The sequence below is a fragment of the Morchella sextelata genome (genome assembly GCF_020137385.1).
Source record: "Morchella sextelata strain SCLS chromosome Unknown scls_10, whole genome shotgun sequence".
Classification (NCBI taxonomy): domain Eukaryota; kingdom Fungi; phylum Ascomycota; class Pezizomycetes; order Pezizales; family Morchellaceae; genus Morchella; species Morchella sextelata.
Window position 1 is genome coordinate 1,638,336 of NW_025408625.1, and position 18,167 is coordinate 1,656,502.

The 18,167-nt window shown below is 44.1% G+C and overlaps 4 protein-coding genes across 4 annotated transcripts; 3 read left to right on the forward strand and 1 right to left on the reverse strand.

Moving 5' to 3' along the window:
• Window positions 1-2,556: 2,556 nt before the first annotated feature.
• On the forward strand, window positions 2,557-7,418 carry H6S33_001407 (uncharacterized protein; the record flags this gene model as incomplete). Its single annotated transcript, XM_044832782.1, has 22 exons — window positions 2,557-2,834; window positions 2,932-3,052; window positions 3,142-3,237; window positions 3,313-3,499; window positions 3,583-3,642; window positions 3,723-3,984; window positions 4,102-4,169; window positions 4,228-4,328; window positions 4,396-4,565; window positions 4,615-4,755; window positions 4,811-4,883; window positions 4,962-5,107; window positions 5,161-5,425; window positions 5,485-5,639; window positions 5,717-5,984; window positions 6,053-6,320; window positions 6,386-6,483; window positions 6,550-6,702; window positions 6,773-7,027; window positions 7,180-7,188; window positions 7,249-7,290; window positions 7,356-7,418. The coding sequence occupies 22 exons, from the start codon at window positions 2,557-2,559 to the stop codon at window positions 7,416-7,418; spliced, it is 3,279 nt and encodes a 1,092-aa protein (XP_044694374.1).
• Window positions 7,419-8,092: 674 nt separating this feature from the next.
• On the reverse strand, window positions 8,093-9,700 carry H6S33_001408 (uncharacterized protein; the record flags this gene model as incomplete). The annotated part of the gene is made up of 1 exon (XM_044832783.1): window positions 8,093-9,700. The coding sequence occupies one exon, from the start codon at window positions 9,698-9,700 to the stop codon at window positions 8,093-8,095; it is 1,608 nt and encodes a 535-aa protein (XP_044694375.1).
• A 1,346-nt stretch (window positions 9,701-11,046) lies between these two features.
• On the forward strand, window positions 11,047-13,313 carry H6S33_001409 (uncharacterized protein; the record flags this gene model as incomplete). Its single annotated transcript, XM_044832784.1, has 8 exons — window positions 11,047-11,374; window positions 11,460-11,533; window positions 11,629-11,790; window positions 11,863-11,987; window positions 12,051-12,140; window positions 12,207-12,304; window positions 12,361-12,530; window positions 12,588-13,313. 8 exons carry the CDS (start codon window positions 11,047-11,049, stop codon window positions 13,311-13,313), a joined length of 1,773 nt encoding a protein of 590 aa, XP_044694376.1.
• Window positions 13,314-15,083: 1,770 nt separating this feature from the next.
• Window positions 15,084-17,696, forward strand: H6S33_001410 (uncharacterized protein; the record flags this gene model as incomplete). Its single annotated transcript, XM_044832785.1, has 7 exons — window positions 15,084-16,416; window positions 16,511-16,801; window positions 16,869-17,179; window positions 17,234-17,318; window positions 17,382-17,477; window positions 17,529-17,587; window positions 17,643-17,696. 7 exons carry the CDS (start codon window positions 15,084-15,086, stop codon window positions 17,694-17,696), a joined length of 2,229 nt encoding a protein of 742 aa, XP_044694377.1.
• Window positions 17,697-18,167: the final 471 nt, after the last annotated feature.

Below are 18,167 nucleotides of genomic sequence, written 5' to 3' on the forward strand. Positions count from 1 at the left end.
CATAAATCGTGATTGATAATTAGGGACAGCTATATACCTAACTGTGCTGGGATTTAGATACATGTATATGTAGTATATACGTATATGTATATATGTCGATGTTGCAGCTCAGGAAACACTTCTTCCAAGCTGTTCTGCCCTACTACTGTATCCAACGAAGATTACATGTATTTCTTGATCTCACAATTGTACAATATAATGTTTACATAACTACATGTACATGTATCGCGCGGCGCGTTCTAATACCGCTGTATTTGAGAATATTCGTTACACCTCAGCAGGGGTATAAGCCAACCAGAGGCAGTATTTGGACGTCAATATGCAAGTTTTGGTAGAGAATACCCCTGCTGCAGCGCAACGAATTTTCTCAAATACTGCGGTACGTACCATTGTTTCCAAATGAGATAAAACTGGTACTACATGTACTGTAGCCTCGTACCCATCCATCCCCTACTCGTAGTTTTTTGACGTTTCCGGACGCGACCACTATTGCATGCCATACAAAAGATAGCCTTGGCGGGTTTTTTCTGTGTATGCAATAGCAGTTGCGTCCGGAAACGCTGTGAAATTGCGAGTACTCGTAGTTTCCTGGCGTTTTTGGACTGGGCCACTATTGCACACACCCAAAATCAGGGTCTTGGCGTATTTTTGTATGGTATGCAATATCAGTCGCGTTCAAAAACGTCAGGAAGTTACGAGTACTTAGCAACAAGCTGCTTGCACCAGTAGAGTAGGCTATCCTAATTTCCCGATGCAGTGGGTACATGTATCTACCTACATGTACATGTACGTAGTTGCAGATGCCCTGGCGTAATGTGACGTAAGCTACAACTCTTCCTATACACGTAGATGTAGGTACTTTCGTGTCCAGCTGATAAACTGAATCGACAATATTAACATTGAGCTTTTTGTCCTTACAATTGCCGATTTCAAAATTATCTCTCCCTCGGAATCCTTTATATTTGCCGTGAAAGAGCATCGACGCTCGCTTCTGTCTTGGAAATACGGAGAAGTATGCATCTAAGCGTGATCTTACGTACCACATTTACGGCCGGCGTGGAATCAGGTCCACGAAATGGTCCAGCACCACCACCGCGCTTATCACCGGCATTTACAAGCTTATTTAATTCTTGGTGTTACATACCCCAGGTTTTAAGGCATTTTGTGGAATGTCACGTCATCCTTTGTCTCAATACCCCGCCAGAATGCAACATCTGGAAACGCAATTTTGCGTGCTCCGCAAAAGCAAAATATCTTGATGGCTTGGGAAGAGTCTGTCTGTACTACTACGTTCATGGGACAGCATTATCCCTTGGACGAATGAGACATTGGAAAATCTCTCTCATGCATTAGCGTGTTCCATAAAGGAAGTGATTGACTGAACTTAAGGCAGCGTGCTGCGAAATATATGGCATACCAGCGTAATATAAAGACTGGCAAACGCAGCAAGTTGTTTACCCGGACGTTTTCTCACCAAAATATGAAAGTTCACATGCCCTCTCACCCCCCATACATCAGACCTATGTTTGGTATTAACAGGTTAGCCTATAGCGATTCCTCTCGATATTGACATCACGATATCTCACTCGGCGCCTGCATTATGGTGGGGGCGGGTGGGCTTGTCTTTGCTCAAAAATGACTGGAGACCAGCTTAGGTCGGGTGATGCCCCATCTTGGAGGTACTTGTACTGTGGACGAAGTTAATTTGCCAAGGCCTGCCAAGACGGTTCACAAAAACGAGTTCGAACATTATGCCGTCCCTTTCGTTGGTTTCATGATGAACGCCAAATTTTCTATTTTACGGCCAGGTTCTACAAAATTAAGAACCGCAACAACTAAGGTAGCAACTAGTGCATGTAGACCAAATTTCGTTCTGAAAAGCTAATGTGTATGCTTGCCTAGTAGAGCCGTTACCTTATTTGCGATTTGCAGATAGCATAAGAGAGCGAAACGATCGCATAAGCGTAAGGAGATATTACGAATCGGCCATCATTCACTATCTGAGCGGGTCTGAACATTCGGTAACGCAATTACCCATAGACTAGAATATATCAGCTACGCTCGCGTGGGCTTTCGGAGTGATATTCCATGATCGAGCGCCAAATGAAATTCACTCGATGCATCTAATGATGACAGTAAAGATTTCGTGAGATTTGAGACTAAATATAATAGAGTTCTGTGCATAGCCCCCACTGATTATTTTCTTGAGTCAAGTTAGAGAATCTCATGATCCCAGATTTTAGGTTCTTGAAAGTCGTTATATGTGAATATTTGCTTCAATATCGACTCGCTGGCGTGAATCAGCCAAGAAACTTCAATTGTCGGGTTTGATATGGAAACCATCATGGGAAGTTTATTGTGCTCGGTGAGGAAACTTCATCTGTTTTGATCCTGTGATTTTCTGGTTCCTCCAGCATATTTCAGTGACAAAGAGGAGAGATAAATATCTTAGATATCCACTTTTTCTGCAGAAATTTCAAGTCACCGAAGCTTTCGAATACATAAGAAACTATTCAATCCAGAACCAAAACATCTCAACAAAAGAAAGAAATCATCATGACTGAGCTCCAGGATAGTCACAACTTCCTTCTTCCCGAAGAGTTTTTCCAATCTGTGAAGCGAGAGGAATTCAAGTTTCCAACAAAAATCATTTACAACCCGGAGGATAATCTTGCTGGGAACCCAGTCATCAAAACTGGGGTTCTCCTTCGCTTACAAGTAGATGGCCAGGAAGAGCAGCCATTGTTATTATTGCAATTCGCTCGTCCAAAGGTCTGGAGAATCAGGTTTGATCCGGACAATCTCGCTCCAGAACAATACGACGACTACAATTCGTATGTAAACCCTTGGTCTACTCCTACTCCTACCTAACCACTCGGGAATTGGTTCTTTTTACTGTTGTAATTCAACTAAGTAACGGAAATCTTCTAGTCGTACCATAATCTCGGATACATTGTCAAATCTCATCAAAATCCTCGACTGTGCTGAAAATATCATCTGGCGTACCGAATTCGATGCAGGATCCGACCTAGACTCCTTCTACATTTTTAAGGTATTATCTGCAAACTCCAAATATGAAAGGAAAAAATAAGTCTTTGATCGGGGTGTATCCTAGTGCAATGTTAACAAGTATTTGAACAGACCGTTCAATATCCCACCAAGAAAGACCTGAAGGCAAAGATTAATGGGAGAACTATAACTGAGCTCAATATTTATAAGAATGAATTTAAAATTGAGGTTAGTAAAATTAGGCAGGAACCTTGAAGGTTTAGTGACGTGGTTATCTTTAATTCCGTTGACTAAATCCGCTAGGCTGTGCGTTCTATCGAGGAATCGGGCCTAGGAGATCCTCCTGTTCTTCAAGGAGCTACTAGTAAAGCTGTATTCAAAAGAAAAGTAGTTTGGGAGACTACTGGAGCCGGCTTGTCTTGGAAGAAAACCGGGACTGCCAACGCCACTCTTTTGACAGCCAAGAAACCCGGCTCTGCACGCTACCTCGGTGAGCTTTTATTGTAAAACCATCAGTGTTTAAATTTATAGATATATGCTATTTTAAGTTTTGAAGCGCTAACCGTATCCAAGGCTGGGGAGAGCAAGGAGGAAAGGAATTCTTAAAGAAGAGCACACTCATGAACTACTTTAGTAAGTTAAATATTCTCAATATATGGAGTCGATTGTATGAAACTGTAGCTAGAAATTAAGAACTAATAGTCAATCAACAGACTTCGACAATATGACTTATAGCAGTGTCTACAATCAAGGGCCACTTGATGAGCGCGAACCGTTGTACCACTCCGAGCCATTTTGGTTGGAGGTCAATGGGCTCCCGAATTACAAGAGTCAGGTTGCGACTTTTGTAGACAATTATTCTCAGATTTGTGTTGATTTCAGCCTAAATAACCCTTCACAAATCAATGTTGGAACGAGATTTGGACCTTTGCAATATTTCGTTTTCGCAGGCGATAGCGTTGCTGATATCATCAGGTAGGTTCTTTATGATCCCAGACATATTACGTATACACATTTCATTCTAGAATTCTGGATTCTAAATGTATTTTTAATAAATTAACCGTACTAATTACATCTCTTCACTCCAAATAGTCTCTACAGCTCGGTCATGGGACGCGCTCGTCTCAAGCCTAGATATGTGCTTGGCCATCATCAAGGATGTGAGTGTGATAATTACCTCTTCAACTTACCAGACTCTAATGTGCCTTTTCATACCAGGTTACGGCTATGATACTCGGAAGAAGGTTCTAAAAGTTGCGCATGCCTACAAAGACAGAGATATCCCATTGGATGGGATCCACATCGATGTTGATCTACAGGTACGCTTCTATCAACCTCAGAGAGACCTTACGAGCTAATTACTGACTCACTGTGATCTTTATTCAGGATGGCCTACGTACATTTACTATTGATGCAGATAGAAAATTCCCGAGACCTAAGGAAATGTTCAATGAGCTGCGGAGCATGGGAGTTAAATGCAGCACAAACATCACTCCTGTAATCAACCTCACGCCAACAGAGACCTATAAAACGCTCAATGAAGGACTTGAGAAAGGGTGATACATCCCACCAATCATTTTAATTACTGTTTGCTGATAAAAATAGGCATTTCATCTTAGATAAGCGATATGATGACGGAAACGGTGTCATTCCTCCGCATGAGGTTGAATATGTGTGCTACGAGAACGGAATCAAGCTCAATATCGATCCAGTCAATGAGATGGGGCAGTTTCCCGGGGCTGACTAGTAAGTTATGCCAAAAAGATTTATCTTGCACTAAACGCTAAGTGTTTTGTGATAGCGACTTTGTGGAATGGTACAACAGTGGAAAACCATATCGTGGGGGAGTGGGTTATGGAGGCACACTTGGCGCGGTAATTACATCTTATAAATATAATTATCTAAATTTATAGGTTGATCTAGGGATAGATGAACTAACGAAATATTTCTAGCCGGGGTATTATCCAAACCTTAATAATGCTAAGACTAGAGAATGGTGGGGGGAGCAATACCAATATCTATTTGACCAGGGGCTTGAGTTTATTTGGCAGGATATGACTACCCCTGCTATTGCAAAAGAATATGGCGACATGAAAGGGTAATATCACCACTCGGATTATATTTTCATGTTGCTAATCTTCTTAATAAAAGACTTCCCTTTCGCCTCATGGTTGATTCCGATCAGTGGTCCGGTGAAGCCTGTGAACCTATGAAACCAGCCCTTGAGATCTGGGCGCTTTACAGTTACAACTTACACAAGGCTACGTATGAGGGACTCAACGTTTTGAAAGGCCGCGAGAATAAACGCAATTTTATCATCGGCCGGGGGAGCTATGCTGGGGCACACAAATGGGCTGGCTTGTGGACTGGAGACAATGCATCAACCTGGGATCATTTTCAAATTTCTGTAAATCAGGTTCGTAGTAACTCATAGTGACCCCTTAAGTATGTTTCAAACTCATTAATGACTTGTAGGTTTTATCTTTGGGTATATCTGGTAATGAAGTTGTTGGTGCAGATGTTGGAGGATTCATGCCCGCCTCAGGTTTTGCGAATGAAGGGCTCAGATATGCAGAACCGGAGCTGGTCATTCGTTGGTACTGCGCGTATTCGTTGCTTCCTTGGTTCCGGTAAGTTTTATCGCAGAAACCTTCTATAGAATGAATATATCTATTTTTCGAAGCTTTGGATACTAACATAGTTCTAGTAATCATTATCATGGAAAGAGAGGGATGAAGTTGTTCCAAGAACCCTACGCCTTCACAGACCATTACAATTCCAACCCGTCGGGTGTTCCAGAGCAAGATAAAAGCATATGGTTAGCCGTGGAACCTGTCTGCCGTTATTATGTCAAGCTCCGATACAGCTTGCTGCAGCTCATGTACGACGCGATGTTTGAGCACCAGTTCCACGGATTGCCCATCGCTCGAGCTCTTCTGATCACCGACAGCGAAGATACATCTCTGTTCACCGATGTAAGTCTTAATTTAACTCTATCAGTATCCTTGGATTTAAAAGCTAGGTACTGATGCAACCTATTAAGAATGACTGGGCACTTAGCAATGAATATGTGGTCGGTCGGGACCTTCTTGTCGCTCCTATCATGCATAAGCAAGATGAGAAGGGGGGACATCGTTCAATATATCTTCCTCAACAGCATCACTGGTACAGACTGAACCTTCGTATTGACGGGTCACTTGGTGTACCACTCGGGCCGAAAATCACAGGCGGCACTAAGTTCGATGTTGATGCAACGATTTCAGGCGATGAATCGTATTTTCCGTATATTGCACCGATGTTTGTGAGAGGAGGTAAGACCAAGCTTGCATCGAAGCTGCATGATATAGTTAACTGACTTTATCTGCCTTTGAAACAGGCGGGATCATTCCACAGATTGAAGTCCGTCAATCTGCTGACGACAAATCCAAGGTTAACCCGGTTACCTTACACCTATACCCAGGGGGAAAAAAGAATGTAGGTTATCAGAAAGGTTTTCAGATGAAAATTCTAATTAAGTACTAATAAAGCAATGTTGTGAAGACTTACAGAATGTTCTTGGATGATGGAGTCAGCCGCCAGAGTGCACCGACAAAGAAGGGATATAAAGGGGAGGGCGACACTGAAGGGCGTTGGGCTGATTCGGATATGGATAAGAAGGCAAAGAATGAGTTTAGGGAGGTGAAGATCGAACAAGTAAGGACAAGTCACTCCGCTTACTGTATGGGAATCTTACAGACTGGTCAACACTAATCTATGTGTGAAGGAGCGGAACGTCGCAGACTTGAATCGTACCATTACAATCACTACTCCCTGGGATGGATATCACCTCGACAGAGTCCAAAAGGATATCGGGGATTACTACACGGTTGTTATCTGGCACGATGAGTATACCGATGTAACTGAGAAATACCCGGAGGTGGTGGTTTCTGGTAGCACAGTGGCGGAAAACAGAAACGATATTTCTTTCAAGGCAAGCGTGGTCAAGGTTCCTGTCGATATCCCACAGGGTACAGGAAAGGTTGTTATAAGCGTCGCCTACTAGGTCCCACGCGCAGACAGTCGGACATCAAATGCCGTAAGAGTATCTGACAGCGTTCTATGTTTCTTTTTCTAGTGTTGGAGGTTTTCTTATTTAAAATTGCCAAATTCCATGGCCAATGTTCAGTTTAGGGACCTGCAGTATGTTTCCACTTTCAATATTCATAGTAGTAAGCAAGTCTTTATTCTGAAGAACTATAGCACTTGCTCGTGAGGAGCTTGGAACCTTATTGGTGCAATAACGTTAGTGCCAATCTATATCACATGTGTTCAAAGACGTGAGTATATATACTAACATTCAACATCAGCAACGGAAACGACCAAATAGTGATTTAATTGGTTCTATAATAGCAACGCACATTCCAGGATGAGTGAATCAGACAATAGAATAAGGACCTGACATCAGTGGTTCTGATAAGCTCAGCGGGGTACCTGCATGCGTCCTGCCTCCCCGTGCTGAATACATAGGCACGAGTGATGTCCCGTGATCAATTATTGATACGGGTAACTGGCAAAACAACAGGACCAGACCGGTATTGTAGTATTTCCAAAGAGCTACTTTCGATTTTAAAATTCAGCTCTATTCAATAGATCCACTAAAATTTCATAGAAATTTGTTCCGGGCAAGCTAAATAGCGAATGCTTATCGTGAGCACCTACTCATAAGAAGACTTGCAGGATTCCCTACCTCTCTAATCTCCGGGGGTTCGCGTCATGTTTGCAGAGGGACGAAGGCTAGGAAGACGTTGACAGGTCATATCATACTCCGCATAAATAGCCTTTCCCGGGGGAGAGATTTCGAGATTCATTATTCAAAGTTCTCTACCCTCAAAGGGATAAAATTGAACCCTAATAGCGCCAAAAAATACACTAGATAGAGGCCTCGGCTGCAAGCAAAGTTGAATCGGAATTTTCAGAATCGCTAATACAACGTACAGTACCTCAGGAACAACATAATTAATTTTCAACGAAATAATATCTCCTTGGGATTATCTTCTGGGTAAATATTTACTCCAGTCAAAAGCTATATTGTCAATTCCAACATTCAAGCCCCGATCTTGAATGGTTGATCCCACACCACCATCACTAGCTCCATCCCAGTGACCGTCAGTTCCAAGAATGCACTCATCCGCTCATCGCCCGCTACATCCATCTGCACATGAATATTCCGATAACTCACATTCCTATCTGTGGAATATATCTTTCTCGCCCTTTTCTCATCGTCTCTGTCCTTCAATTTTGTCTCCCAGTCCAGCTCCATTACACCCGGGACATCAGCGGATGGATAGAAGCTTTGGATTCGGAGATGGTACAGCATTAGCCGTGTATCCAGGAACTCCTCGTTTTGGCCAGTAAAATCCATGTCGAAACTTAGTGCTTCCTTTGATTTTACAACAAATGGAGAGGTCTTTTTAGAATCAGTGGGGGTATCTAAACAGCTCAATGGATCATTGCTTTGATCCAAACGGTATTGGTAGGTGGGTGCGAGTGGTGAATTGATGAGATCCGGAGAAGAGGGAGAAGAGGTAGAGGTAGCAAGGGTATAATGGTGTGCGGTAGCGTTGTTGGTCTTGTCTTCGAGTTCCCACAGGATGATTGCTACTTCTTCCTCTTCCTCTTCTGCGCGCCGGGAGACTTTAAACGGGGTGGTTGAGATTTTCGATTCCTTAGGACACTCTGCCTTCTTTCTCCCCACGAATCCGCCAACTGGGTCTTTCGGTGAATCGTTTACAATATCAAAGACCCGGAAGTGTGAAATATAGCCCCAATCTCCTTGATAGTGACGCCATCTCCTGAAATTATTATTCCTCTTATCATCACCTACCACCACAACCTTATCACCAATGAGAAGAAGCTCTACCGTTAGACCCATCCCCTCTAGAGATCCGCTCGGCACAGTTTTAACCACATCCCCAGTCGCTACATTCCACACACATAATTGCCTCTCCCCGCCTAACGACGACCTTGAGTACGACCTTGAGTACGCCGCATAGTAGTAGCGAGATAGATCGCTGAGTACCTGGTAGGAATAGTCGATATATAAAAATTCGAATGTGTCGATAGTGCACATCATCGCTGCCTTCACCTCATCGCCGTCTTCGCAATAGTTCAAACGGTAACACTCCGTGCTAGTAAAGAAACGGGATCTACCCATCTCTATCACTTCCTCGGAACGTTCAACAACCAACACATCACTGCACACCTTTAACCTCACTACTGGCCTTGCGGGATCTTCCAATTCAATTTTTCCGGACTTTACTTTCCTACCACCGGGAGTGGGGTCGAAATAAACGAGTGACAAAGTTGCTTTCGGATAATGTGAAGACTGGAAAACCAGAAGATCGGAGGAGAATGTCCATATATACGCATCTCTTCTCGATTTCTTAATTGGGAAATGTAACTCTTGTTGTGGGATTCCCGACTGAAGGGCGTTGTAGCGGGCAGAGATGGTGGAAAATGAGGACGGGTTCTGGATGGCACGTGTGCGGACTTCGTAGGCGCGAGGGAAGTGCGTACGAAGCGCAGCAGAGAGAAGGGATGGGCAAGTGAAGGTCGCGTGCCAGGATCTGCAGACCTTTTGGCAACGTGCTATATCGCGAGGTGTTAGGTAGGGGACAAGGTGGAGCGCAATATGAAGTGGAAGATCAGACATTATTCCCAGGCTTACACCGAATTCTGTATGTAGAAGATATCGAAATGTCTATCTAGTACTCGGGGCTAGAGGGGACATATGTAGTGAGCGCGGCTCTCTAGGCAGACACGCAGGCAAGCATCTTCTCAGGGCTGATGCTAGGTAACATACATAGTGCGTAGCTTGGATTACGCGGTGGATGGATGACTCGGTCGCTGCGCCACGTATTAACTGGCATCGCTTATCTCTTATCGCTATCTCTGATCTTATCTTAGATCAGATAATCAATAGTAAATCAATAGACACACCAGGTTAGCCTACATGTACCTACATACTAGGGGTTCCACCTCGCGACCGCGAGTTGAACATCAAGTCCTCCCTCTACAATTACGTGGGGAGCTTCAACGGGGCCTTCGGCCCCCTCCAGATTTTGGTGGGTGGGAGGAGCAAGCCGGGTAAGCGCAAAAGGTTTCGCAAATGGAGCTTTTACAGTACATATTAGACATGTATGTAGCTACAACAGCTCCAGTGTTGTAATCACTTGGCGACCCTAGCGCATGTATGTCACTATTACAGTGGGTGTTTAAACTTAACTCCACGTACCAGCTTTCTCATCGGGGAAACCAGGGGGAGCTTTGTTCGATCGAATCCACCTTCCGTATTAGTCAACATAACTAGTTTCGAACACTTCCGCATAACCATACGAGTATTAGAGGTTACTGTTGTTAGTTTAAGCTCTCTTCGGACGGGCGTGGTATTCGACAATCTGTGATAAATTCTGTTGCATAGTATCTGCACTGAGATCTAGATAAAACTGAGTATTATCCAAACACAAGAATGTTCGGACGGAGTTGAAATATTGCTTGAGAGGCATGAAGATACAAGAAAACCATGGGGAATAAATACCCCCAGAGATATTTGTTGAAACCATGGTATTTGTTGGTTTTCATGGTATCAAAATCATGTTGCCTTATTCGGGATAAAAACCATGGTATTGATGTCCGTGCGAACAGAGCCTAGAATCTCACTATTTGGTGGCGTGCAAACTGGTTCAATAAACAGTGTAAGTCTGTTCGCGCGCCGCTGAAGGTCGATATCCTGGAGATTCTCACTCCTATTCATTGCGGAATAAAATTCCGTTCTCTTCTGCGAGTGGATGTATGTGACCATCACAAATGCGTAAAGAGATTCTGTTTCTCTGCGGAGTTTTGTCTTCGATCGATATGTATCTCCTCTCGTATCATAGTGTAACTCCGTCATGCCATTTGCCCTTACGACTTCGAACCAAATATCTTTATTTATTTCTTGAACTCCTATCTTCCGCAACATTCTTCTCTCTTTTCATTACGTCTTGACATACCTTCCAAATGTCTAACACAGGTTCCTCCAACCCACTTCAGCACCCGATCCAAGCTGTGGCTTCGGCCATGGGCGTAGCTGGCGCAGATCCGCTTCCCACTCAAAGGACTACGCTCTTCCAGGGCGCCAATGATGGTCCTGCCGTGACCGCAGCAAAGATCACTGGCGTTACTGAAGGTGGAAATAGAAAGGATGATGCCCCTTATCACACTAACAATGAAGGTATCCCTTGGCCTGATATCGCACATAGTAAGAACGTGGGCGGATTGCCGTTGGTGAGCGATACCTTTTTGTTGCAGAAGCAGCAGACGTTCAACAGGAGCAAGACTTTGGAGAGTGAGTAATATTGTTTCCCCTCTGGTTGAGATAAAATTAAAGCGTTGTCTTCTAAGGTGATTGATATTGATCTGGAGGAGTGTAGGAATGGTGCACCCCGCTGGTTCAGGGGCGTTTGGATACTTTGAGTGTACTAAGGATATGTCGCATCTCACTAAGGTATATACACCTAACCTGATCAACCCTAACCCTTTCAAACCGGCAAATCGCCAATCAGCTGCAGGAATTCGAAAGAACGCTAACAAACCTCATAGGCAGGTCTTTACACTGAAATCGGGAAGAAGACTCCAATTTTCATTCGCTTCTCCACCGTCACCTTTGGCAAAGAGTTCCCCGACTCTGGTCGAAATCCTCGCGGTTTTGCCATTAAGCATTACACCGAGGAGGGAAACTACGATATCGTTGGTCTTAACTGGGTATGTCCTCTCCTCTTGTCTATAAGACATCCTATCCTTTCTTCAAAAAATCTGACATGGTCGATCTTATAGCCGATCTTTTTTTGCCGTGACCCAATTCAAGGACCCGATGTGATCCGTTCTCAACAGAGAAATCCGGCAAATTTTTTGCTGGACTATAACAGTTTATTTGATTTCTTGGCAAATGTCCCTGAGAGGTATACGGTCCTCAAAACATGTCTTGATTGGAGATAAGGATTAACAGAATAAATGGGTTGTAGTAATCACGCGGGCATGATGTTCTTCAGCAATCATGGAACCCCTAAGGGATGGAGATACGAGCATGGTTATGGATGTCATACTTTCAAATGGTACGTCTCAATATATCTCTATGCTCTTTTCGCAATCAGGTTTAGCTAATCCGATACTGATATTAGGGTTAATAAAAATGGAGACTTTGTCTATATTAAGTACCATTTCATTGCAGACCATGGCCAGAAGCAGTTTACCTGGCCAGAGGCTATTCGTATGTCTGGTGAGTATTCAACTTCAATTTCACCGTTCTCATTGGATGTTACTGAGAAAGATAAGGCGAGGACCCCGACTACGCTAAGAGGGATCTCTGGCAAGCCATCGAGAGAGGTGAGAAAATTACTTGGACCGCGAAAGTCCAGATCATGAAGCCCGAGGAGGCCGATCCTGTCAAACTTGGGTTTGACCCCTTTGACGTGACCAAAATTTGGCCCAGAGGCCAATTCCCAGTTCGTATACCCTAGATATTTCCTCACATTTTTAACAGTATTGATATTTGAGAGTAGATGCAAGATTTTGGTAGACTTGTTCTAAACAAAAACCCTGAGAACTACCACCGTGATGTCGAGCAAGCTGCTTTCTCGCCTGGCAGCATGGTCCCCGGAATCGAGGACAGCCCTGACATGCTGCTCCAATTCCGCACATTCTTCTACCGTGACGCGCAGTATCACCGCCTCGGTGTAAATCTTCACCAGGTCCCCGTCAACTGCCCATTCATGTCCCAGTCCTACTCCAGCATCAATTTTGATGGTCCCTTACGTGCCGACGCCAATACTGGTGGCAACCCACACTACGTTCCCAACAGCTTTGACAAGCGCTACCGACCTGACACCGCCGAAGCGCCGTACCAAGTTGCGGATGCCGTTGTCTCTCGCCAGGGACACCACTACTCTGAGGGAACCATGAAGGAGTACGAACAGGCGCGTGAGCTCTACACTCGTGTGATGAGCCCTAAGGAGCGTGCTGATCTACACGCCAATACAGCAGGAGTTCTGAAATTGGTTGATTATGAGATTATCCAGGTGAACTACCTTTCGCAGTGCTATTGCATCGACAATGGATATGCGAAGGCAATCTATGATTTGCTTCCTGAGAAGAGATTCGACTTCAAGCAGGTTGTGGACGCTTCAAAGACTGCAATGTCTCGCGGAAAGGAAAAGAAGTTTATGCCGTTTGCTGAGCACCACCGCTTGGTCGGAGGAAAGCCTACTCTCCCGACTTATGGGGCGTAGAGAGGGAATATCTGGATATATACATACATAATCACTTATATACATAGGGAGGAATTTGTATTTTGTGCGTTGAATAATATAGCAATGGTTACCTAAAGGTGCGGTGTTTTTTGTCATCTAGATCTACTACATGGGAGGGTGAGAGCTTTTCGGAAATCTAAATACTTGAACACAAGCTGCAGGCAAATTAATCTTGGAGCGACGATGAGAGAGATCTCCTCGTGAACGCAATGAAACTTACCTGTTTCGTTCTTTGATTCCGTTCTGATTTTCATAGGAAATCCGGAGATCCTCATTCCGTTCCTGAATTAACTGCTCGGCTAACGAAACGCTTACATGGAATGAGCTAACGATTGAATCATGATACCTCACTCGGCCCCCATCACCCTACTCTACAAAAAGTTTGGAAATAACAGGATTTAAATCCAGCTGAATCGATCGAAACAATTTATGCATGCACAGATAGCTGTTCATGAAAGACGTTGTCGTTTCCCGAGCCAACCACCAAACCCTAACCCTCACTTCCCTGCATCAACCCCGGTCTATCTCACGAATAGGCCAATGATCAGTTGCGCACGTACACCACCGGATCGCAGGGGATGTAAACATAATTAACTGATCGCTAAGATTCCCGACAGGTAGGGCTAAGGAATCGGACCAACGATAGGCTTCTTTGTGGCGTTCGGCTCGGCCCGTGCACACGATCTTTTTGGTCGCCGGATTTGTATATCTAAATCCAGCTAATTGGATCTGATCGATCATATATAGGGCGAGATTCACATACCCATGAAAAACGGATAAAACCTCCATGAGGCCAGGCTGTAAGCCTTATTATAAACTGGAATATCTCAAATAACCAAGGAAACAGGAACGTGTACACACATTATATTATCCTGTCTGAGCTAAGAGTTGAGTCACCCGGTAAGTTCCACGAGGAAACACGAACGGAATACTACGGGGTTCTAGACTGTTTTTCATAATTCCCCGAGCCGCGTCTAGGCGAAATATCACTTGACAAAGGACTAGTTATAGCACATGTAGTGTATGTATACATGTACAGCATGTACACGCACGAACTGTGAATAAATTCGTTTTTCTAAACTGTTGTTCTTCGAGCAAGACAGGTTCTCACCTACCATAAACAACTCATGTGTGATTTTTTATTTTTTATTTACAGAGCCCTGGTGGCGGCTCCTCCACAATTTAATATATGTACCCCCTAGTGAGTACATGTAGTCTAGGAGGAATTAAAATTGGGCTGCTTATGCCAGGTGGCTTCCAATATTACTACTCCACACATCAAAATCGAATGGTACTTATTGGCATGCCCTGTGAATGGAGTATCGGCCTTGAGTCAATTTGTAGTCCTATTTTCCTGCAATCGGGTCTTATTGGCTAGCTATTCTATGAAACGAGATACCCAAAACACAATGTCATATATCAGTATGCACCCTATTACACTATCACCGTTATTGATCCATAGAGTCGATACGGTAACATTGTGCAACACCACGAACTCAACTATCACGAGCGGGGTTAACGCGTTCTCCACATCAATGGAACGAAGTGGCGTGCCTGGTATCAAGTATGTGCACTCATCTTCGATAAGTGATCAGTAATCATCGCGAAATGCCTGTAACCCGATATCAATGTACAAAGAATTGCTCGTGTACAACAAATATCCAGTCCATATGTACTTTAAAATAGCCCTCCCATCATGGAGGAAAGGGCACTGCATCTCAAGAACAGCTTTCTCATCGAAACGAAACAATGTGTTGGTGCTGGCCCTGTCGCAGTCCCTGTATCTCCGTAGAAGAGGTTGATCCTTCAGAGAAATCGTATTACAGAGCCCGTCCCAATTCCAAGAATGATCTATACGCACAATCTACCAGTTCTAAGAAGAGCAAATATCTCTCCTCCGTGAGTAGTGTTAGCTCTGATGGAAGCTCAAAGGCATCAAGCTTGCCAAAGAGTTCCTCAAAACATCACATTACCCAAAGTACCATCACGACCAGGACCACGACCACCAATGGCCTTAGTACGCAGCGGACCCCCGAGAAAGCCCAAAAGAAACACAAGTCTCATTCAATCAACGCTGATATTCCACCAAAGCGGAGGCCCGAGACAGCTCCTAATGGAGACAAGAAATCATCTCCATCGAAATCCCAACGTGGACGAAACCCATCTACCTCTAGTAGTGAGAGATCCTCTCGCTCAAAGTCACGGCGGGGAAGAAACCCATCTACGGCTAGTAGCCAGAGGTCATCCCCCTCAAAGTCTCATCGAGAGAGACATCCATCTACTGCCAGTAGTGAGCGGACAAGCTCATCGAAAACTCTGTACTCAGCAAAGGCAAAGTCGTCACGCGGTAGAAGGGATATCGAGATAGATCCTGCCATAACGAAGAAGGCAATCTCGGAATCTGTTTCGTCTGGATCCTCTACCTTGGTTGAATCAGAGGAAGAAGACATTTCCACGAAAAACCCTTCATCAGAGACACTTCTTGATGTGTCTCAGACTTCTCCTTCTCCTATGCCCTCACTACGTCGCTCCCGACGCAAGCTCGAACGCAAATACACCAACTCGGATGGAAGAACAGAGGATCCAAGAACAGAGGATCCAAGAACAGAGGATCCAATAACTGTGACTATCACACCCAGCGTTGCTATGCACGATGGCAGTATAGAGAATCCAAGAACGGAGGATCTAAGCATAGAGAGTCTACAAACAGATAGTCCAAGCACAGGAAGTCCAAAAACAGAGAATCGAAGAACAGAGAGTCCAATAACAGAGAGTCGAAGAACAGAAAGTCCAAAAACAGAGAATTCGACAACTGTGGCTATCACAGCTAGTGCTGCTATACGTAGTTCACCGCCTGAACGAAGGCGTCACCAGCCTACCACTCGGAGCACCCCAGCGGGAGCTTTTGATCCAGTAGCGAGAATGTCACAGGCACCCGTAGCTAAAGTGAATACTCCCGCGCGGCGTCAACATCGCACCACCGGGGCGCAGGCTTCTGCCCAAGAGGAACCTTTTAACCCACTACTTGGGATGTCGTTCAACGATCCTTCTGTTACTGAAACTGCCGTAGCAGACCCAGCAGGTAAGATGATGGTTTTCTTTTTGGCTTGAATTAAAGCATTGCCTATGTGTCATGTACGACGAAACGCCCCCAAAACGTTGCTGACATCTCGTAGCCGCATGTACAGATACCAATCCTTCGACTTCATCAACCCGTCGCCCGAAACTGGCCAATGGCCCACGATCCCCGGAGGAATTCCAACAAGACATATCAAGCTTTGTTCAAGCCATGAAACTTGATGCATTTTACTCAGAAAACGACCCCTACGTGCAGAAGGTGTCTGATAGAGCGGCCGAACTTGTGAGGAGGAAGGCTACTATAACGTCTGATGACGAGAAAACTTGTATACCTGATAATATCGCCGGAATGGCAAGGGTGGCTCTTTACGACGTCGTTTTACTCTGTGGTAAGTTACAAGCCGTGGTAGTTCAAGTCATAGAGGAATTCCGCTAATGCGATTATAATTATTTTAGACGATAGCTGCTCGATGCAGCAAGACAGACGAACACCTGCGTTGCAAGAGATGGTTAGACGTATTGCCAAGATTACCGGATTGTTTGAGACAGAAGGAATCAAAGTGAGATGTATCAACGACGGCGAATTCAACAACATTAGAACACTGGAGGACGTCGAAGCGATCATGTCAAAGATAATGTTCAATGGTGTACGCACTAAAATCGGAACTAGTCTGTGGGATAAAATATTGAAGCCATTGGTATTTGACAAGATCGACTCAAATAGTCTCATACGACCATTACTAGTTTCAATAATAACAGACGGCGCGGTAAGATCTAGATTCAAATACTGCTTTAGTTCTGACAGCTAACTGTCTGAATAGCCTCTGGGAGAGGAGTCTGATGTCTTCAAAAACATGATTGCGAAATGTAGAAGAGAACTAAGGGAGCGTGGATATGACCCTTCGCGTAAGCAATCTATTCTCCATATAAATTCACTAGATTCCTCTTCTTAACACTACGGTATTCCAGTTGTCGTATTTCAAGTCAATCAAGTCGGGAATGATATCCAAGCGACAAGGTTTATTCATGGCCTTCACCGATCTCGGAATGTCTATTGCACCTCAGGTCAGTCTCGATCCTATGAGCTAACTGTATTCCTGTCTAACGTTTTTACAGAACTGCTTGATATGAAAATTGAGAGTTTGAAAGGAAATAACCTTCAACTAGAGAACTGGGTATGTAGCCGTCTCAACTACGCGGGTTTATGCTATCCTAACTAACCTCCCTCAGCTCGTTACGAGATTGACTCAAGGAATTTTTCCAACACCGGACCCAGACGAATAGAATGGTCCGGGAATATTACAGCTGCGCTGCACGTTTTGATAACGATTTTTAATAACGCTCATAGATCTTGAACACAGTCCTGGTGAACCTCCACCATTAATATTTTTCTTTTGTTTATCTCCTTAAGCTTCAAACTGTAATCCCCATAATTTTGTATATTACCTTTTTATAAATTAATTGACCTGGTGTCGACGTTTTATGATTTATGTAACAATCTTTCTGTTTCTAATTATTTCTGAAACTATTCTCAATGAGACGAGACATCTTTTAAACTTGCCTCGAGCCTCTCGACTCTAACAGCTCGAAACTATGGAGCGGTAAATGTGTCAAAAGTAATTTTACCAACGGTAGTAAATTATTTACCACCGGTGGTATAAGCACTGAATTTCAGTCATTGTATCTGCACGCTATCCTACATTATTACATTTCCACCGGTATAAACACTGAGTTTCGGTCTTTATGCTGCGCTAT